This window comes from Salvelinus fontinalis, chromosome 20 (genome assembly GCF_029448725.1).
Source record: "Salvelinus fontinalis isolate EN_2023a chromosome 20, ASM2944872v1, whole genome shotgun sequence".
NCBI classification, from domain to species: Eukaryota; Metazoa; Chordata; class Actinopteri; order Salmoniformes; family Salmonidae; genus Salvelinus; species Salvelinus fontinalis.
In genome coordinates this window covers 26,559,433-26,577,130 of record NC_074684.1, presented here as the reverse complement: position 1 = coordinate 26,577,130, position 17,698 = coordinate 26,559,433, and the positions used below count along the sequence as shown (strand labels likewise).

The following is a 17,698-nucleotide window of genomic DNA, read 5'->3' as shown; positions in this document are numbered from 1 at the left end:
CCCCTACCTCCCCAGTCCTGTTTCTGTGCTGTCTCCCTGTTAATCGCCGTTTGTTTCCTGCAACACTTGCTAATGACATCTTGATGTCGGCAGCTTCCAATTCCAATCAATGGAGAAGTTATTCATATCATTATCAGGAGTGTAGTATGAAGAGTTTGCAACGTTGTGTAGTTTGCAGTGAGATACCATAGCATATAGGATCAGAGAAATCTTCAATGACAGGATCAATGTCCACCGAGCAATTGTCCCTACAATCCCATTATCTTCTTATGATTCCATAATAAAATGATTACGATACTTATTGACCAGTGTACATGCCAGTTGGCAGTTGCACGATAGGACTGCCTGCCAGGCAGCTACTGTACATATTAAGCAGCTACTGTTAATAAGGTAGTTACTGTAGAAAGTGATATGCTGTAGATCATAAGGCTTAGAGCTTGACTAAGGCCTAATCAGTGATTCAGCGTTTTGTACCTGTCTGTTCTCAGAGTTACAAGGTGAGATAGAGCGCGTTATCAGCTGTTTATTTGAGATATCCTGCTGGGTTTATAAATATTAATGTCCCAGGGGTGGTCCCTAGAGAGCAGTCTGTCTGTTAAACACAACTCTCTGCAGATTAAGGTTGCAAAATGACGGTAACTTCCCAGGTTTTCAAGAAATGCCGGTATGGACAATTCCTGGACTTATTAGGGAATTCCAACTGGGATTTCTGGCAAACCGGGACATTTTGGGAAGGTTCCAGGGGTTTTGCCACCAGAGCTCTAGATCAGTGACAGAGGGGCCAACAAGCGGTTATCTGTCTGTCTGTCATCTCAGTTAGTTGGCTACCATGCATCCATCTGTCTGTCATCTCACAGTGTCCAGTTAGTTGGCTACCATGCATCCATCTGTCTGTCATCTCAGTGTCCAGTTAGTTGGCTACCATGCATCCATCTGTCTGTCATCTCAGTTAGTTGGCTACCATGCATCCATCTGTCTGTCATCTCACAGTGTCCAGTTAGTTGGCTACCATGCATCCATCTGTCTGTCATCTCAGTGTCCAGTTAGTTGGCTACCATGCATCCATCTGTCTGTCATCTCAGTTAGTTGGCTACCATGCATCCATCTGTCTGTCATCTCAGTGTCCAGTTAGTTGGCTACCATGCATCCATCTGTCTGTCATCTCAGTTAGTTGGCTACCATGCATCCATCTGTCTGTCATCTCAGTGTCCAGTTAGTTGGCTACCATGCATCCATCTGTCTGTCATCTCAGTGTCCAGTTAGTTGGCTACCATGCATCCATCTGTCTGTCATCTCACAGTGTCCAGTTAGTTGGCTACCATGCATCCATCTGTCTGTCATCTCACAGTGTCCAGTTAGTTGGCTACCATGCATCCATCTGTCTGTCATCTCAGTGTCCAGTTAGTTGGCTACCATGCATCCATCTGTCTGTCATCTCAGTGTCCAGTTAGTTGGCTACCATGCATCCATCTGTCTGTCATCTCACAGTGTCCAGTTAGTTGGCTACCATGCATCCATCTGTCTGTCATCTCAGTTAGTTGGCTACCATGCATCCATCTGTCTGTCATCTCAGTGTCCAGTTAGTTGGCTACCATGCATCCATCTGTCTGTCATCTCAGTGTCCAGTTAGTTGGCTACCATGCATCCATCTGTCTGTCATCTCCCAGTGTCCAGTTAGTTGGCTACCATGCATCCATCTGTCTGTCATCTCAGTGTCCAGTTAGTTGGCTACCATGCATCCATCTGTCTGTCATCTCACAGTGTCCAGTTAGTTGGCTACCATGCATCCATCTGTCTGTCATCTCCCAGTGTCCAGTTAGTTGGCTACCATGCATCCATCTGTCTGTCCCTCTGTTCCTGTGGTCCTATCAGTGTTGTATTTAGACCTGTTTGCATGATACATTAAAACAAAAGTCTTTGTCTTTCGTTTCAATGCGCTTTAACCATGAACGTGTGTCTGTCGCGGCTGTACTGTTGCTTAAGTAGCTGTTGTTTTGAGTGTTGGACAGGAGCACTGGAGGCAGAGAGGGAGCAAGTACCCTTTAATAAGCATGTGTTCATGCTGTGTTGGACTAGACAGGTCTGTGCAGTTGGTCTGTATCACTGAACAAAGGTTTTCTTTTATCTCAACAGACCCAGCTGAACATTCTACTGGAGAAGCTTCGCAGCACGGTTAGTATTTACTACAGTGCTCAACAATTTACTACTTTACCCCACACATAGGGCATCTAACTTGAGTTGAGATCAGTTGTCATATAATATACACTCACCTCTGTATTTATTTTGACAGTTAAGATAACATGTGTACATGTGACTCTATGCTCCAGCATTATGGATCTGAGATGAAATGTTTTATATGTTGCATCAGTACAGAATGTCACCTTTTATTTGAGGGTATTTTCACACATATCTGCTTTATCGTTTAGAAATGAAACCATTTTATGTGTGTTGTCACACCATTTGAAGAAGTTTTCACTTCACTTATATTGTATTAAAGTAGTCAAAAGTTTAGTATTTGGTCTCATACTCTTAGCACGCAATGACTACATCAAACTTATGACTACAAACTTGTTTGATACATTTGTAGTTTGTTTTGGTTGTGTTTTAGATTGTTTTGCCCAATAAATTGTAAACTGCCCTGAGATTGTAAACTGTTATGGTCAAAACATATAGATTCAATGGTTGTGAAGATGGGGAGAGATCTGTCCGTAATAAAGAGATGCTCTGATTTCTCACTCCACAAAGCAACTCCTGCAGGCTCTAGTTTTATCTTATCTTGATTATTGTCCAGTCATATGGTCAAGTGCTGCAAAGAAAGACCTAGTTAAGCTGCATCTGGCCCAGAACAGAGCGGGACGTCTTGCTCTTCATTTTAATCAGAGGGCTAATATTAATACTATGCATGCCAGTCTATCTTGGCTAAGAGTTGAGGAAAGACGACTGCGTAATTTCTTGTTTTTATAAGAAACATTAATGTGTTGGAAATTCCAAATTGTTTGCATTGTCAACTTACAAACAGCACTGACACACACACACACACTTACCCAACCAGACATGCCACCAGGGGTCTTTTCACAGTGTCCAGGTCCAGAACAAATTCAAGGAAACGTGCAGTATTATACAGAGCCATGAGTGCATGGAACTCCTTTCCATCTTATATAGCGCAAATGAACAGCAAACCTGGTTTAAAACATGTATAAAAATGAAGGCATCCCCAGTGGCGCAGCAGTCAAAGGCACTGCATCGCAGTGTTGCCGCGTCATTACACCCTGGGGTTTGATCCCAGGCTGTGTCATTACCGGCCGTGACCGGGAGTCCCATAGGGCAGCGCACAATTGGCCCAGCGTCGTCCGGGTTAGGGGAGAGTTTGGGGGGCTTTATATGGATCATTGCGCTCTAGCGACTCCTTGTGGTGGGCCAGGCGCCTGCAGACTGACTTTGGTTGTCAGTTGAACGGTGTTGGTACAGCTGGCTTCCGGGTTAAGTGAGCGGGTGTTAAGAACCTCTACAGGATCGGTGTCCCCCACACGGGATGGTTGAGCTAAAGTAGGCTAATGTGATTAGCATGAGGTTGTAAGTAACAAAAAAAAATCCCTGGACATAGACATATCTGATATGGGCAGAAAGCTTAAATTCTTGTTAATCTAACTGCACTGTCCAATGTACAGTAGCTATTACAGTGAAATAATACCATGCTATTGTTTGAGGAGAGTGCACAATTATGCACTTGAAAATGTATTAGGAAACCAATTAGGCACATTTGGGCAGTCTTGAACATATATGCCATGGTTCATTGGCTCAGTCTAAAATTGTACACATACACTGCTTCCATACAGTGGTCAAAATCAAAATTGTGCCTGGGCAAGAATAATACATTATGGCCTTTCTCTTGCGTTTCAAAGATGATGGTACGTCATTGTATTATATTTTACCAGATCTAATGTGTTATATTCTCCTCCATTAATTTCAAATTTCCACAAACTTCAAAGTGTTTCCTTTCAAATGGTATCAATAATATGCATATCCTTGCTTCAGGTCCTGAGCTACAGGCAGTTAGATTTGGGTATGTCATTTTAGGCGAAAATTGAAAATAAATGGTCGGATCCTTTTAAGAAGCGCGGTTGGCAGGTCATGTTTCGGAGGATGCATGACTCGACTTTCGCCTCTCCCGGACCCGTTTGGGGAGTTGCAGCGATGAGACAAGATCATAATCACGAAAAAGGGGGGGAAATTACACAAAAAAAGAAATGACCAATAATAAAGCAACACCTCACGGCAGAACACCTCTCCCCCATGTGACGTGTGTATTTCTTTTTTATTTAATTTTTATTTAACTAGGCAAGTCAGTTAAGAACAAATTCTTATTTACAGTGACGGCCTACCAAAAGGCAAAAGGCCTGCTGCAGGGACGGGGGCCTGGGATTAAAAAAAAGATTTAAAAAATACAATATAAATATAGGACAAAACACACATCACAACAACAGAGACAACACTACATAAAGAGAGACATAAGACAACAACATAGCAAGGCAGCAACACATGACAACACAGCATGGTAGCAACACAACATGGTAGCAGCACAAAACATAGTACACACACTATTGGGCACAGTCAACAGCACAAAGGTCAACAAGGTAGAGACAACAATACATCACACAAAGCAGCCACAACTGTCAGTAAGAGTGTCCATGATTGAGTCTTTGAAGAGATTGAGATAAAACTGTCAAGTTTGAGTGTTTGTTGCAGCTCGTTCCAGTCGCTAGCTGCATCGAACTGAAAATAGGAGCGACCCAGGGATGTGTGTGCTTTGGGGACCTTTAACAGAATGTGACTGGCAGAACGGTTGTTGTATGTGGAGGATGAGGGCTGCAGTAGAAATCTCAGATAGGGGGGAGTGAGGCCTAAGAGGGTTTTATAAATAAGCATCAACGAGTGGGTCTTGCGACGGGTATACAGAGATGACCAGTTTACAGAGGAGTATAGAGTGCATCTCGCCGCTTGAGAGCACCCTTAGCTGCCGATCTATAAATGATGTTTCCGTAATCTAGCATGGGTAGTGTGGTTATCTGAATCAGGGTTAGTTTAGCAGCTGGGGTGAAAGAGGAGCGATTACGATAGAGTAAACCAAGTCTAGATTTAACTTTAGCCTGCAACTTTGATATGTGCTGAGAGAAGGACAGTGCACCATCAAGCCATACTCCTAAGTACTTGTATGAGGTGACTACCTCAAGCTCTAAACCCTCAGAGGTAGTAATAACACCTGTGGGAGGAGGGGCATTCTTCTTACCAAACCACATGATCTTTTGTTTGGAGGTGTTCAGAACAAGGTTAAGGGTAGAGAAAGCTTGTTGGACACCAAGAAAGCTTTGTTGTAGAGAATTTAACACAAAATCCGGAAAGGGGCCAGCTGAGTATAAGACTGTATCGTTCGCATATATATGGATGAGAATCCTTCCTACTGCCTGAGCTATGTCGTTGATGTAAATTGAGAAGAACGTGGGGCCTAGGATTGAGCCTTGGTGTACTCCCTTGGTGACAGGCAGTGGCTGAGACAGTAGCTTTTCTGACTTTATACACTGCACTCTTTGAGGGCGATAGTTAGCAAACCAGGCCAAAGACCCCTCAGATACACCAATACTCCTTAGCCGGCCCACAAGAATGGAATGGTCTACCGTATCAAAAGCTTTGGCAAAGTCAATAAAAATAGCAGCACAGTATTGCTTAGAATCAAGGGCAACGGTGACATCATTGAGGACCTTTAAAGGTTGCAGTGACACATCCATAACCTGAGCGGAAACCAGATTGCATACCCGAGAGAATACCATAGACATCAAGCCAGTCAGTTGAATATTGATACGTTTTTCCAACACTTTTGATAAACAGGGCAAAGTAGAAATAGGCCTATAACAGTTAGGATCAGCTTGATCTCCCCCTTTAAATAGAGGACGAACTGTGGCTGCCTCCAAGCAATGGGAACTTCCCCAGAAAGGAGAGACAGGCTTGGCGATGAGAAACTTTGTAGCGGGGCAGGGGAAAAAGAGGGAGAAGCATCAGGGATAGTCACATTAGAAGGGGTGGGAGATGAGGAAATGTTGGACAGGCAAGGAGGCATGGCTGAGTCAAATAGGAATCTTGACTTAATTAAGTGGTGATTAAAGCGCTCAGCCATGTGCTTCTTGTCAGTAACAACCACATCATTAACATTTAAGGACATGGGCAGCTGTGAGGTGGAGGAGGAGGGTTTATTCTCCAGGTCTTTAACCGTTTTCCAGAACTTACATTTACATTTACATTACATTTAAGTCATTTAGCAGACGCTCTTATCCAGAGCGACTTACAAATTGGTGCATTCACCTAATGACATCCAGTGGAGCAGCCACTTTACAATAGTGCATCTAAATCTTTTAAGGGGGGGGGGGGGGGGGGCAGAAGGATTGCTTTATCCTATCCTAGGTATTCCTTGAAGAGGTGGGGTTTCAGGTGTCTCCGGAAGGTGGTGATTGACTCCGCTGTCCTGGCGTCGTGAGGGAGTTTGTTCCACCATTGGGGTGCCAGAGCAGCGAACAGTTTTGACTGGGCTGAGCGGGAACTGTACTTCCTCAGTGGTAGTGGTTCCTCAGTGGTAGGGAGGCGAGCTGGCCAGAGGTGGGGTTAGACCCACAGAGAGGGAACTGCTCCTTAAAGTAACTAACTTTGGCCTTCCGGATAGCCTGAGTGCACTTATTTCTCATTTGCCTGAACAATAGCCAGTCAGTTTGAGTATGCGTGTGCCGAGCCTTTCGCCAAATGCAATTCTTGCGGTGGAGTAACTCTGCAAGATCACGGTCGAACCAGGGGCTGAACCTGTTTTTTAATTCTCCTTTTCTTTGTGGGGGCTTGTTTGTTAACAATACCACTGAAAATATAAAAAAGAAGATCCAAGCGTCTTCGACAGAGGAGATCAAGCTGATTCTATACCATTTTACAGACATATATGTGTAACTAATAGATGCGTGCACACACACACTACATGTTAATGTTTTTAAATGTATATCAATTGTAGTCTTTTGTCTGTAATGTCTTTTTCGTTATGTGTCAGACCCCAGCAAGACTAGCCTTTTCCATTGGTGTCGGCTAATGGGGATCCTAATAAATCAAAATGAATGGTGAAATCATGTATTGTGTCACTTTTATTGTAAATAAGAATACAGTATGTTTCTAAACACTTCTACATTAATGTGGATGCTACCATGATTATGGATAATCCTGAATAAATCGTATATAATAAGTGAGAAAGTTACAGAGGAACAAAGATCATACCGCCCCAAAGCTGCTAACCTCTCACCATTACCAATAACGAGGTTAGCATTTTTTGTCCAAATAAATACGGAGGGGAGTGTAATTTTATCAATCTTCCAGTGAATATTTTTATTTTGTCAGTTCATAATGTTCAAGCCAATGTCCAACCAATTTAGATCTGGATCACCAAAGAGGTACTCTGTTGCCATCTTCAGTGTGGCTACTGTCAGGGCTAACAGCATGAAATTACATATAGAACACTTCAATTTAATAGGATATCTATGGCTAACAGCCTCTTCTCCCTCCCTCCCTCCCAGGGCTCCAGTTTCATCCGTTGTATCAAGCCCAATCTGAAGATGGTCAGCCACCAGTTTGAAGGGGCCCAGATCCTCTCTCAGTTGCAGTGCTCAGGTCAGTATATACAGTGCATTCGGAAAGTATTCAGACCTTGACTTTTTCCACATTCTGTTACATTACAGACTTATTCTAAAATTGATTAAAAAAAAGTAAAAAAAATCCTCGTCAATGTACACATAATACCCCTTAATGACAAAGCAAAAACAGATTTGCAGATGTATAACATTTTTAAAAAATATCATGTTTACATAAGTATTCAGACCCTTTACTCAGTACTTTGTTGAAGCACCTTTGGCAGCAAATACAGCCTCGACACATTCAGAGACTTGTCCCAAAGCCACTCCAGTGTTGTCTTTGCTGTGCGCTTGGGGTCGTTGTCCTGTTGGAAGGTAAACCTTCACCCCAGTTCTGAGCACTCTGGAGCAGGTTTTTAATCAAGGATCTTTCTGTACTTTGCTTCGTTCATCTTTCCCTCGATCCTGACTAGACTCCCAGTCCCTTCTGCTGAAAAACAACCCTTCAACATGATGGTGCCACCACCGTGCTTCACCGTAGGGATGGTGCCAGGTTTTTTCCAGATGTGACGCTTGGCATTCAGACCAAAGAGTTCAATCTTGGTTTCATCAAACCAGAGAATCTTGTTTCTCATGGTCTGAGTCCTTTTTAGGTACTTTTTGTCAAAGGCTATCGTGCTTTACTAAGTGGCTTCCGCCTGGCCACTCTACCATAACGGCCTGATTGGTGGAGTGCTGCAGAGATCGTTGTCCTTCTGGAAGGTTCGCCCATCTCCGCAGAGGAACTCTGGAGCTCTGTCAGAGTGACCATCACACTCTTGGTCACCTCCCTGACCAAGGACCTTCTCCCCCGATTTCTGAGTTTGACCGGGTGGCCAGCTCTAGGAAGAGTCTTGGTGGTTCCAAACTTCTTCCATTTTAAGAATTATGGAGGCCACTGTGTTCTTGGGGACCTTCAATGCTGCAGAAATGTTTTAGTACCCTTCCCCAGATCTGTGCGTCAACACAATCCTGTCTCGGAGCTCTACGGACAATTCCGTCAACCTCATGGCTTGTTTTTTGCTCTGACATGCTCTGTCAACTGTGGGACCTTATATAGACAGGTGTGTGCCTTTCCAAATCATGTCCAATCAGTTGAATTTACCACAGGTGAACTCCAATCAGGTTGTAGAAACATCTCATGGATGATCAATGGAACCAATATGCACCTGAGCTCAATTTCTCATAGCAATACTTATGTAAATCAGGTATTTCTGTTTGTTTTTTTTGCAAAAAAATAAAAATGTAATTTTGGGGTATTGTGTGTAGTTTGATGAGGAACATTTTAGAATAAGGCTGTAACGTAACAAATTGTGGAAAAAGTCAAGGTCTGAATACTTTCCGAATGCACTGAAGGCCTAAAGAAAGGGGCTAATCAACTTTGCACCATATTCCCTATGGGCCGTAGTTAGTGCTGAGCGATTCCGTTTTGATTAGATTATAATGAAATAATTACAGTTTTCGGTTTTGACTTGTTTTTGTTTTTACATGAAATGCACTATGCATTATGTGGGTTGAATGCTGTAACACAGACAAAAACTAATACAAGTCCCATCATGGTGTTGACGGCCCATTGCACTTAACCATCATTTATTTACATTACTTTACTTTGATAAAATATTTTAGTTGTGTATATAAACATTTTTTTTTATGACTTTATTATTTCATTCTAAGTCACCATCTCATCTGTATAGAGCTGCTGCCTATGCTGTCTGACAAAATCACTATTTTAGTAGTTCTACAAAGTAAATAAGGCACACTTTTATGACTGCTGAATACCAACTATCAATCACTTACATCATCTATTTTCAGTTAGAGATGCCTCGCAAAGCAAATGCTCTCTACAGTGGCTTGCGAAAGTATTCACCCCCTTGGCATTTTTCCAGTTTTGTTGCCTTACAACCTGGAATTAAAATGGATTTTTGGGGGGATTTGTATCATTTGATTTAGACAACATGCCTACTACTTTGAAGATGCAAATATTTTTTTTGTGGAACAAACAAGAAATAAGACAAAACAACTGAATACTTGAGCGTGCATAACTATTCACCCGCCCAAGTCAAAACTTTGTTGTGCCAACTTTTGCAGTAATTACAAGAATGTCTCTTGGGGTATGTCTCTATAAGCTTGGCACATCTAGCCAATGGGATTTTTGCCCATTCTTCAAGGCAAAACTGCTCCAGCTCCTTCAAGTTGGATGGGTTCCGCTTGTGTACAGCAATTTTTAAGTCATACCATAGATTCTCAATTGGATTGAGGTCTGGGCTTTGACTAGGCCATTCCGAGACATTTAAATGTTTCCCCTTAAGCCACTCGAGTGTTGCTTTAGCAGTATGCTTACGGTCATTGTCGTGCTGGAAGGTGAACCTCAGTCCCAGTCTCAAATCTCTGGAAGACTGAAACAGATTTCCCTCAAGAATTTCCCTGTATTTAGCTGCTTCCATCATTCCTTCAATTCTGACCAGTTTCTCAGTCCCTGCCGATGGAAAAACATCCCCACAGCATGATGCTGCCACCACCATGCTTCACTGTGTGGATCGGGTTCTCGGGGTGATGAGAGGTATTGGGTTTGCGCCAGACATAGCGTTTTCCTTGATGGCCAAAAAGCTCCATTTTAGTCTCATCTGACCAGAGTACTTTCTTCCGTATGCTTTGGGAGTCTCCCACATGCCTTTTGGTGTCCTATGGACAGCTACTCCAATCTCTGCTGTGGAGCTTTGCAGCTCTTTCAGGGTTATCTTTGGTCTCTTTGTTGCCTCTGATTAATGCCCTTCTTGCCTGGTCCTTGAGTTTTGGTGGGTGGCCCTCTCTTGGCAGGTTAGTTGTGGTGCCATATTCTTTCCATTTTGAAGTTGATGGAAAGACTCAATATTTGCAGTGTTGACCCTTCTTTTTCAAGACCTCTTAAATCCGCCCTGGCATGATGTCAATTAACTTCTGGGCCACATCCTGACTGATGGCAGCCCATTCTTGCATAATCAATGCTTGGAGTTTGTCAGAATTTGTGGGGTTTTGTTTGTACACCCGCAACTTGAGGATTGACCACAAGTTCTCAATGGGATTAAGGGCTGGGGAGTTTCCTGGCCATGGACCAAAAATATCGATGTTTTGTTCCCTGGGCCACTTAGTTATCACTTTTGCCTTATGGCAAGGTGCTCCATCATGCTGGAAAAGGCAATGTTCGTCACCAAACTGTTCCTGGATGGTTGGGAGAAGTTGCTCTTGGAGGATGTGTTGGTACCATTCTTTATTCATGGCTGTGTTCTTAGACAAAATTGTGCCCCACACAACCCCACACATGAATGGTCTCAGGATGCTTTAATGTTGGCATGACACAGGACTGATGGTAGCACTCACCTTGTCTTCTCCGGACAAGCTTTTTTCCGGATACCCCAAACAATCGGAAAGGGGATTCATCAGAGAAAATGACTTTACCCCAGTCCTCAGCAGTCCAATCCCTGTACCTTTTGCTGAATATCAGTCTGCCCCTGATGTTTTTCCTGGAGAGAAGTGGCTTCTTTGCTGCTCTTCTTGACACCAGGCCATCCTCCAAAAGTCTTCCCCTCACTGTGCGTGCAGATGCACTCACACCTGCCTGATGCCATTCTTGAGCAAGCTCTGTACTGGTGGTGCCCCAATCCCGCAGCTGAATCAACTTTAGGAGACGGTCATGACGCTTGCTGGACTTTCTTGGGTGCCCTGAAGCCTTCTTCACAACAATTGAACCGCTCTCCTTGAAGTTCTTGATGATCTGATAAATGGTTGATTTAGGTGCAATCTTACTGGCAGCAATATCCTTGCCTGTGAAGCCCTTTTTGTGCAAAGCAATGATGACGGCACGTGTTTCCTTGCATGTAACCACGGTTGACAGAGGAGGAACAATGATTCCAAGCACCACCCTCCTTTTGAAGCTTCCAGTCTGTTATTCAAACTCAATCAGTATGACAGAGTGAACTCCAGCCTTGTCCTCGTCAACACTCACACCTGTGTTAACGAGAGAATCACAGACATGATGTTAGCTGGTTCTTTTGTGGCAGGGCTGAAATATAGTGGAAATGTTTTGGGGGGATTCAGTTCATTTGCATGGCAAGGAGAGACTTTGCAGTTAAATTGCAATTCATCTGATCACTCTTCATAACATTCTGGAGTATATGCAAATTGTCATCATACAAACTGAGGCAACAGACTTTGAAGGTTAATATTTATGTCATTCTCAAAACTTTTGGCCACGACAGTATGTCCATTACATGAAATACAAAATAAATCAATTTAAATTACAGGTTGTAATGCAACAAAATAGGAAAAACGCCAAGGGGGATGAATACTTTTGCAAGGCACTGTATCCCTCTCCATCACACATTCTTCTCTCTTCTTTCAGTGTCTGCCCCACACTAACCTAATGTAGCAAGCCAAAAGAAACACACAGACCGGACAAGTAGGAGCGCAATGGACTATGGTCATTTTAGTTCATGACCATATTTTCTGCACTAAACTATGTAGAATATTGGCCTGTTGGAAACTGCAACTCCCTACTACATCGCACTGTTTGGGCTTGATCTGATTTATCTCAAGAGAAACTGTGCAATGTGTGCATTGAATTAACTTCTTACGCCTGAAATCCCGTTAACCGGATCAATTTGACAACAGCCAGTGAAAGTGCAGGGCGCCAAATTCAAACAACAGAAGTCTCATAATTAAAATTCCTCAAACATATAAGTATTATACACCATTTTAAAGATACGCTTGTTGTTCATCCCACCACAGTGTCCGATTTCAAAAAGGCTTTACGACGAAAGCGTACCATGTGATTATGTTAGGTCAGTGCCTAGTCACATAAAAACACAGCCATTTTTCCAGCCAAAGACAGGAGTCACAAAAAGCAGAAATAGAGATAAAATGAATCACTAACCTTTGATGATCTTCATCAGATGGCACGCATAGGACTTCATGTTACACAATACATGTATGTTTTGTTCGATAAAGTTCATATTTATATACAAATATCTCAGTTTACATTGGCGTGTTATGTTCAGTAATGTTTTGCTTCCAAAACATCTGGTGATTTTACAGAGAGCCACATCAATTTACAGAAATACTCATCATAAATGTTGATGAAAATACAAGTGTTATGCATGGAATTAAAGATATACTTCTCCTTAATGCAACCACTGTGTCAGATTTCAAAAAGCTTTACAGAGAAAACACACCATGGAATAATCTGAGTACAGCGCTCAGAGACCAAAACAAGCCATACAGATACTCGCCATGTTGTGAAGTCAACAGAAGTCAGAAATAGCATTATAAATATTCACTTACCTTTGATGATCTTCATCGGAACGCACTACCAGGATTCCCAGTTCCACAATAAATGTTTGTCTTGTTCAATAAAGTCCATAATTTATGTCCAAATACCTCCTTTTTGTTTGCGCGTTTGGTTCACAAATCCAAATTCACAATGCGCGAGCACTAGGTCCAGACGAAAAGTTAAAACAGTTCCATTACAGTTTGTATAAACATGTCAAACGATGTATATAATCAATCTTTAGGATGTTTTTATCATAAATCTTCAATAATGTTCCAACCAGACAATTCCTTTGTCTTTAGAAATTAAAGGGAACGCAGCTCGCTCTCACGGCTGCGCGCGTGACTTAACTCATGGCATTCTGCCAGACCCCTTTGTCAAACAACTCTTATTCGCTCCCCCTTCATAGTAGAAGCCTGCAGACTGTTGACATCTAGTGGAAGCCATAGGAAGTGCAATCGGACCAAATTTACACTATCTTGGATAGCCAAAGACTCAAACCTACAAACCTCAGATTTCCCACTTCCTGGTTGGATTCTTTCTCAGGTTTTTGCCTGCCATATGAGTACTGTTATACTCACAGACATCATTCAAACAGTTTTAGAAACTTCAGAGTGTTTTCTATCCAAATCTATTAATAATATGCATATCTTAGCTTCTGGGCCTGAGTAGCAGGCAGTTTACTCTGGGCACCTTATTCATCCAAGCTACCCAGCCATAAGAAGTTAACATAAAAAACAAAATGGAAAAAAATAATTTAACCGACATTGGTCAATTAGTTGTTTAACAAACAGAAATGTTGGTTAATGCTCAGCACTACCTTTGACCAGAGCTAAGCATTAACCGACATTTTTATTTGTTAAACAACTAATTGACCAATGTCGGTTAAATTATTTTAATTCCATTTTGTTTTTTATAAAGGGTAAAGGGTGTAATTTGGGATACACTGTCGCTCTACATTGGTGGTGGATAAGGTCAAGTTTCACCACCTTACTATGCAAAGCGCTTTGAGTGTCTGGAAAATGTTAATCCAGTAAATTATTAATATGTTTATAAATTAATTACACAGAGCGACACAGGGAGAAATTACTGTGGAGATGTGGGGTTTTAATCTGCCCACGCCAATACTGCAGTTATTACAAAACGATCTTGTCGCTGCGGAACAAAAACGATCAAATGCAAAATGACCAGAGTGATTTACATACATTTACTGAGAACTCACAGCTCTTTTCTCTCCACAAATTGGCACACAATTACAGTCGGAGGAGAGATACTGTATAGCATCTGAGTATCTGCTTGCTGTTCTTCTTGACTGTTTTCTGAACATTTCTCTTTCTCAGACCTTCAAACTAAAGGCTGCGACGCTAATTTAATTTCCCATTCTCCTGTTCAATTTGCATATTAAATTTGACTCGCTTTTCTTCTGTATCCTTGGAGATGCCTGCATTTTTCATCTACACTCATGAGTGGTGGCTCAGAGACATGCAGAGACTGTGTTGCTCCATCTCTCTGAGCTTAAAATCAAATTATGCATCAACTATATTGGGTGGGGGGTGGACGAGTCAGCAGAAGTTAGTTTGATGTATTTGGAAGAAACAGGGGAAGTAGTCGTGCATAAACAGTCATAGAGAAATGTGTCTTCAAGTTGACCACTGGCTGTGCAGAAAATAAATTATTGAGATGTCTCTTTGGACTGGGATGACCCGGTCTGTCTCCATGTGAGAGAAAGTCAGTTGACAAAAGGCCCCTTAACGGCAGGTAGACTAACGCTTCCTGGGGAAGACCTGATTGGTCAAAATGTGTTGCAGCATTCGACCTGCTTTAATATAGTAGGATGATCTGCTCCTACCTGTATATATTTTAATTAATTTCTTTAATATAGTAGGATGATCTGCTCCTACCTGTATATATTTTAATTAATTTCTTTAATATAGTAGGATGATCTGCTCCTACCTGTATATATTTTAATTAATCTCTTTAATATAGTAGGATGATCTGCTCCTACCTGTATATATTTTAATTAATCTCTTTAATATAGTAGGATGATCTGCTCCTACCTGTATATATTTTAATTAATTTCTTTAATATAGTAGGATGATCTGCTCCTACCTGTATATATTTTTGTGACTAGTTCACTAAAGTGTGTCTGTAGGAATGGTGTCCGTGCTGGACCTGATGCAGGGAGGCTTCCCCTCCAGAGCGCCATTCCATGAGCTCTACAACATGTACAAGCAGTACATGCCTGCCAAGCTGACTCGCCTGGACCCAAGACTCTTCTGCAAGGTCAGTGGACCACTCACACACACACACTGGCCCTGCTCTGGGCTCATCCTCTTATCACTGTACCATCCAATACACTACAAAGCCAGTTTGTCATGTTCATATGACATGTATTGACAATGACATGTTTGTTTGTGCTGCAGGCTTTATTCAAAGCGCTGGGACTCAACGAGAATGATTACAAGTTTGGGCTGACCAGAGTGTTCTTCAGACCTGGGAAGGTGATACCTTCATGAAATATATCTCTGTTATGCTCTGTTGCTCTGCAATGGCTCTCAGCATTACAATGTTCCCCTGACTGAATGGACTTCAAAGAAATTCGCATCTGGCTGCGAGCGAGGGGAGCTCTGCAGGGGAAAGGGATTTAGATAATAAACCATGTAGAGCTAACACATGGGGTATTCATTTATGTAACATAAGTTATTCAATTATGTTAAATGTGCGGTTTGGAAGCCTATTATAAACATGTCTGTTGTGGCTTAATTGGACTATGTCAGAGGTGATCGCTGTGTGGGGCAGGTGTAACTTTGATTTTGTAGCTGAGTAGTTTTGTGCTTATGAATACATTAATATACTATCCTCTGTTGACCACGACAAGACAGGTACTTTGCTGCTGTTATTGTAATCTCCGTTTTCACCTTCCCTGAGGGAACATCAGCATACTGATGGCTGTTTTAGTGTATATGGCTGCTCTATGTTCTCTCTCTCTCCATCCTTCTCTCTCATCCCTCCACTCTTCTCTCACCTCTCTCTCATCTCTCTCCCCATTCTCCTCTCTCATCCCTCCATTTTCTCTCATCTCTCTCCATTCCTGTATCTCATCTCTCTCCATTCCTGTATCTCAACTCTCCATCCCTCTCTCATTTCTCCATTCATCCATTCTACTCTCTTCATCCTTCTCTTTGGTCCCTCTCCTCATTATTTTCTCTCATTTCTCCATCACTCTTTCATCCCTTCTTTCTCCATCCATCCTCCCCTCAGTTTAAGGAGTTTGATCAGATCATGAAGTCGGACCCAGACCACCTGGCGGAGCTGGTGAAGAAGGTCAACCAGTGGCTCATCTGCAGCCGCTGGAAGAAGGTCCAGTGGTGTTCCCTCTCTGTCATCAAACGTGAGTAACATCCTGCTACCTTCCACATCATTATACACCAGGGCCCGTATTCACAAAGCGTCTGAGTAGGATTGCTGATCTAGTGTCAGTTTTCCCATTTAGGTCATAATGAATAAATTATATAGACAGGGGGGACCTGATCCTAGATCAGCACTCCTACCCTGAGATTCTTTGTGAACACGAGCACTGTCATGTTCTAGAAGACAAATAGTTTAAAGTGATGGCACTAATTGCCCCGATCCAATTCTGATCATAAAACGCTAACTAACTGGCTCTAGCCATCTGTTTTGTGTGGAGATATCCTCTGATATATTCAGACTGCCTCATTAAACTCTGAAATCAGTCATTGTGAACATCTTCATCCTGGACCAAGATATAGCTTTTTCCTCCATTACTCTAGTGTGCTGTGTGCCCTGTTGGCAGACAGTTCACCTCGGCCTGTTACCCTCCAGATATGATCTATTACCTGCCCAGTATACACCTCCAATCTTAGAGGGCTTGTGTCCCTAATGGTATCCTATTCCCGACATAGTGCACTCCTTTCACTATGCACTTTTGAAGTAGTGCACTGTATAGGAAATAGGGTGCCATTTGGGTCACAGACACTCACTGAGGCAACATTTCCATACCGTCTGCTCTCTCTGTGTGAATTACCACCACGGCTGTGGAGTTACTGTGCCAGTCCCTGCAAGTCTGTGAGTGTCTGGGCTGTCAGTCTCATTGTCTCTCGGTCTCTCTCTCTCCCACAGTGAGGAATAAGATACTGTACCGTGCCAGTGCCTGCATCAAGATGCAGAAGACGGTGCGCATGTGGCTGTGCAGGAGGAAGCACAAGCCGCGGTAGGTGTCCTCTTATCCCTCCTCTCCCTCCCTCCCTTCTCGTTATACAGCACTTTCACAGCTCAGCGGTGCCAGGCTGCTTAGCACATCATGGCTGCATCGCCACGGAGACAGTCTCATTGGTACCGGCTGGTATACCGCATGACTCTGTCTTATTACCTCTGTAAAGCTCCAGGAGATCTGTAGTGATAAACAACAGAGCCTTGTGGGCAATGGGAGAGGGGTATCATGTGTCTCTGTAATGTTTCAAGTTTAAACCCAAGTGACTAAGTGTGTGTGCGTGCGTGTGTTGGGGTACAGGATCGATGGGCTGGTGAAGGTGCGTAACCTGAAGAACAGGATGGATAAGTTCAACGAGGTGATCGCCGGCCTGAAGGAGGGGAAGCAGGAGATGAGCATGCAGATTCAGGGGCTGGACGATGCCATCAACACAACCATGCTCAAAATCAAGGTGTGAGAATACTGCCAGCCTTCCAT

The 17,698-nt window shown here is 42.8% G+C and overlaps 1 protein-coding gene across 5 annotated transcripts in view; it reads left to right on the top strand.

Annotated features, from left to right (window-relative positions):
• LOC129817598 (unconventional myosin-VI-like) overlaps nt 1–17,698 on the top strand; it is a 129,747-nt gene that overhangs the window by 86,348 nt on the left and 25,701 nt on the right. For all 5 annotated transcript variants that reach the window (XM_055873017.1, XM_055873018.1, XM_055873014.1 and 2 more), the window contains exons 19-25: nt 2,134–2,172; nt 7,596–7,689; nt 15,143–15,273; nt 15,414–15,491; nt 16,252–16,381; nt 17,131–17,221; nt 17,522–17,672. In XM_055873017.1, coding sequence (XP_055728992.1) covers nt 2,134–2,172; nt 7,596–7,689; nt 15,143–15,273; nt 15,414–15,491; nt 16,252–16,381; nt 17,131–17,221; nt 17,522–17,672 — 714 coding nt within the window. The remainder of the gene's footprint in view (nt 1–2,133; nt 2,173–7,595; nt 7,690–15,142; nt 15,274–15,413; nt 15,492–16,251; nt 16,382–17,130; nt 17,222–17,521; nt 17,673–17,698) is intronic.